This window comes from Myotis davidii, unplaced genomic scaffold (assembly GCF_000327345.1).
Source record: "Myotis davidii unplaced genomic scaffold, ASM32734v1 scaffold134, whole genome shotgun sequence".
In the NCBI taxonomy this organism is placed as follows: domain Eukaryota; kingdom Metazoa; phylum Chordata; class Mammalia; order Chiroptera; family Vespertilionidae; genus Myotis; species Myotis davidii.
In genome coordinates this window covers 5,545,060-5,549,784 of record NW_006288853.1, presented here as the reverse complement: position 1 = coordinate 5,549,784, position 4,725 = coordinate 5,545,060, and the positions used below count along the sequence as shown (strand labels likewise).

Below are 4,725 nucleotides of genomic sequence, written 5' to 3'. Positions count from 1 at the left end.
TTAGGTGTTTTTGTTCAATAATTATAACATTTTTATTTACAAAAACAATTAAACAATTAAAGTTCAAAGTACTTTTTTAACGTATGGTACTGCGTAAAACATTTTCCTCTATGAAGAGGGACCAAACAAAATTTACATAAGTATCTAGATGCGCTCCTCCATGGGCGAGAAAAACGAGAACACTCGTGAGCGGTCCTTAACAGATGGCGTGCGAAACACGAGAAAACTCCTGAGCGGTACGAAATGTGTTAAGGAGAAAATTGCTAATCATTGTGGCACTCATAGCAAACAATTGTCTTACCAGTGAAAAGGTACATTAACATGGTTCTTATCCTGTCAGTTATTATTATAGGTTTTATAGTGGTCTTTCTGACAACTTCATACCACAGTTGAGAAAATGTTACTATTTAAAAAATGACTTTACTGAATGAAGTCAGTCCATGAAAAAGAATCCTAATCTATTTTCCTCTGAAATGGATGTGAGAAATGTAAATTTTATAGCAGTGCCATGTCACATCATTTTCATGTTATGATTAGTAGTAACCACTTCCTCCTTCCTCTTCCTCAAAAAAACCATTAGGAAGCTTTGACAGGGCATGGCATGGGGAAGAGTCAAGGAAGAAGAGATGACAAGAGTGGTAATCCAAAGGCTTCACTTTGCAAAGTGAAAAAGACTATTCTCGGCAGAGAAAAGAGCGTGTGCCACTAGCCTTCGGGCTAGAGGAAGCATGTTTTGGAAGTGTTGCTGGGCACAGCGGAGGAGGCAGGATGTAGTGGTAGAGGCTGTAAGGGAGACCGGGAGGCAGCAGCCAGAGACTGAAGAGATACTGGGAGAATGAGTGAGCGAGGAGAGTTTTAAGAAGGAGGGACATTGTGATATGTTACTGGAAGAGCAAATCCAACAAGAATTGGAAAATCTAGTTAGAGCTATGGGTGATATTAGTAAAAAAATTTTTGATGGAATAGATTGAGAAATGAGGAGTCTCTGAAAAAGTTGACTTGAAGAGGGAGGAGAAAGGTTGGCAGCTGGAAGGAGATGAAGAGTTAAGGGGAAATCTTTTAAATTTTATTTAATGGGAGAGACTTAAGCTCAATTAAAAGCTGTGGGAGGAGTTATAAAGAAGGGAGGTTAATTATATAATAGACAGGACTAATCAGTGACTTATGGCTCCTAAAATGCAGGAGATAGTAGAATCTAAGGCAGAGGATTTGCCTTTGATAATGGAGAGAAATCTCCTGGAGCTGGAATGAAGGAACTAGAATGAACTAAAAGGAGCAGGCAGATGCAAAGGTAGGTAGATTCTATGGTTTCTGTGTTCTCTGTGAGGTAGGAGAAATGCTACCTTTTGAGGGAAGGGAGAGGCTGAGGTGGGTTGGGGTGCAGAGTAGAGGTAGTGAGAAGGGCCCTGGGAAGGGTTGGTGTTCATGCATTTCTAGTGGGACACAGCCACCCTGTTCCATGACTCTTCAGTAGGGTTCCATGACACAGGTGTAAGTGTGGAGAAAAGAATTCATTCATGATTGTGTTTTTGCCAGTTAGTTGAATTGCAGCTGTTAGCAAGAATATGTTGAGCCCTGACTGGTGTTGCTCAGTGGTTGGGGTGTCGGCCATGAACTGAAGGGTCTCGGGTTTGATTCCTGGTTACCGTAAGCGCACATACCTGGGTTGCAGGTTAGGTCCCCGCCCTTATCTGGGCACATGCAGGAGGCAACCAGTCGGTGTGTCTCTTTCACATTGATGTTTTTCTCTCTCCCCTTCCCTTCCCTTCCCTTCCTCCCTCTCTTTCACTTTCTCTCTCTAAAAAAAAAAAAAAAAAAGAAAATCAATACAGTTAAAAAGCAAAACTAGAGCTAGAATTACTCACCCTCCCAATAATATCCTTGCGTGAGGATTAACCAAAAAAAAAAATTTATTTATGCAAGTAACATGTGAAATTTTTTTCTTATAAGATATTAGCATTGTATAAATCAGGCCTCAAACCTTATGACCTCCACTCCAGTCAGTTCCCATACCTTATCTAGCAGGAGCAGTTGTTTTAAGTTTGGTATGGATTTTTCCAGAATTTACCAAAAAAAAAAATTCTCAATGTAAATAGCACTCTATAACCTTATTACATTAATCCACTTATTTTGATAGAAACCATAATGAGGTTAATTTTTCCTTTCCAGCTTCTAACTGTAAAATATAGCATGTTTTTGTAAAAATGCAACATTCATTAGTAAAAATCATATTAAACAAGCCAATCAACTAAATGTCTATAGATAAGGAATTATTGTCCCATATATTACAGCTTTTTAAATGACAGCTATTGGTCTTCATGTATTGAAACATTATCAATAAGACTATTTCTTCTTGTTCATAGTGCCTGGCTCTCTGGCTATGAAAACCCTGTGGTGTCTCGAATTAATATGAGAATACAAGATCTAACAGGACTAGATGTTTCCACAGCAGAGGAATTACAGGTGGGTAGTCACATTATCCTTGAATTATATGCTATCACACTATCCTTAAATTATCTTTACACTTTTTCAAAAGATGCTTTAGATGAGATTTCCTGATACTGCACAGGCAGTACTCAATTTAATCACAAAGTAGTGATTTTAATAATCCATGGGAAAATATGATTGTTCTGTGTTAAAATTTATCAAAACATTGAAAACTCTTGCCCTAGCTGGTTTGGTTTAGTGGATAGAGCATCAGCCTAGCCTGAAGGGTCTCAGGTTCGATTCCAGTCAAGGGCACAACCCCGGGTTGTGGGGCCATGCAGGAGGCAGCCCATCAATGATTCTCTCTCATCATTAATGTTTCTATCTCTCTCTCTCCCTCTCCTCTCCTCTCTGAAATCAATAAAAAAATATTTAAGAAAACATTAAAAACTCTTACTGTCGAGTATAAATTTATAGGGAAATGAGAAAAATGTAACACTAATATTTACTAAGCACACTATAACGTGTGCCAAGCCAGCTCAGCCAAGGGTTCAGTGAGCCTGCAGGGGGGCGGGGGGGTGTGGGGGGGTGTGAAGGATGTAGAAAAGACAGACAAAGAGAATAAGCTGGTCTAGGTGGATCTCCTGTGCCTGGCTGAGGCCACAGAGAGCGAACCAGGCAGCAAGCTGAGCCTTTATTTTATAGCCAGAGGTAAACAAGGTAATGGTCATCATAGTTACAATGTTCTTATGAGTTTCACTTGTTTTGGCAGCACTTGCTGCATCTCCCACAGCCCATTAGATTCCCAGATAAGATCTAGGGAGAGTCATAAGATCAAGCCTAATTATGCTAAGAGGGCTATGCCCTCTAAGCTGGGACTTGTTTGTGGCTTTGCCAACAGGTCAGTCCCAGGCTTAATTCTATAGCCTCTCCCTACACACTATAATGTGTGTGCTTTTCATTCCTAGGCCTGTTAGGTAACCAGGGCAGTTCTTTTTTAAAAAAAATATTTTTTCTTCTCTTTTCTATTGAGACATAATTCATATACCATAAGATTTACACTGGTTTTATTACCGGAAAGAGGACCTGGCCTTTGTGCAACCACCAATACTGTCTGATTCCAGAATATTTTCTTTACCCCAGAAAGAAAGCTCATATATATTTTTTTAATGCATTCTTTTTTTTATTTTTTAAATATATTTTATTGATTTTTTACAGAGAGGAAGGGAGAGGGATAGAGAGTTAGAAACATCGATGAAAGAGAAACATCGACCAGCTGCCTCCTGCACACACACACCCCACCCTCCCCTACTGGGGATGTGCCCGCAACCAAGGTACATGCCCTTGACTGGAATCGAACCTGGGACCCTTGAGTCCGCAGACAGACACTCTATACACTGAGCCAAACAGGTCAGGGCAAAACCTCATATACTTTAAGTACAGGCATACCTTGCAGATATTATGGGTTCAGTTCCAGATCACAGCAATAAAGCAAATATCACAATAAAGAGACCTCACACAAATTTTTTTGTCTCCTAGTGGATATTAAAGTTATGTTTACACTATACATAGTCTGTTAGGTGTACAATAGCATTATATCTACAAAGCAACGTACATTCCTTAATTTAAAAATACTTTATTGCTAAAAATGCTAACCTATTTTGAGTTTTTAGCAGTATTTTTGCTGCTAGTTGGAGGATCTTGCCTCAATGTTTATGACTGCTAACTGATCATGGTGATAGTGGCAATTTCTTAAAATAAGACAACAGTGAAGTTTGCCACATTGATGGACTCTTCCTTTCATGAATGATTTCTCTTTAGCAAGCACTGTTGTTTGATAGCATTTTAACCCTAGTAGAACTTCTTTAAAATTGGAGTCAATCTCTCAGATCCTGCCTCTGCTTATCAATTAAGTATATGTAATATTCTAAATCCTTTGTTGTCATCTCAACAGTCTTTACAGTCTCTTCTCAAACCATTTTCTTTGCTCATCCATAAAAAGCAACACCTGACATTGCAGTATTTCATTATCATGAGATTGCAGCAATTTAGTCACATCTTCAGGCTTCATTTCTAATTCTAGTTCTTTTGCTATGTCCACCACATCTGCAGGTACTTCCACTGAAGTCTTGAACCCCACAAAGTCATCCATGAGCATTGGAATCAACTTCTTCCAAACTGCTGTTAATGTTATTTTTACCTCTTCTAATGAATCGCAAATGTGTTTTTTTTCCACAGTATACACAGACACACACACACACACACCCTATATATATTTATCCTACATATATTTTTTAT

The 4,725-nt window shown here is 38.9% G+C and overlaps 1 protein-coding gene across 3 annotated transcripts in view; it reads left to right on the top strand.

Moving 5' to 3' along the window:
* The window catches only part of P4HA1 (prolyl 4-hydroxylase subunit alpha 1), a 51,805-nt gene that overhangs the window by 32,392 nt on the left and 14,688 nt on the right, over positions 1–4,725 (top strand). For all 3 annotated transcript variants that reach the window (XM_015562144.1, XM_006760962.2, XM_006760963.2), the window contains one exon: positions 2,364–2,463. In XM_015562144.1, coding sequence (XP_015417630.1) covers positions 2,364–2,463 — 100 coding nt within the window. The remainder of the gene's footprint in view (positions 1–2,363; positions 2,464–4,725) is intronic.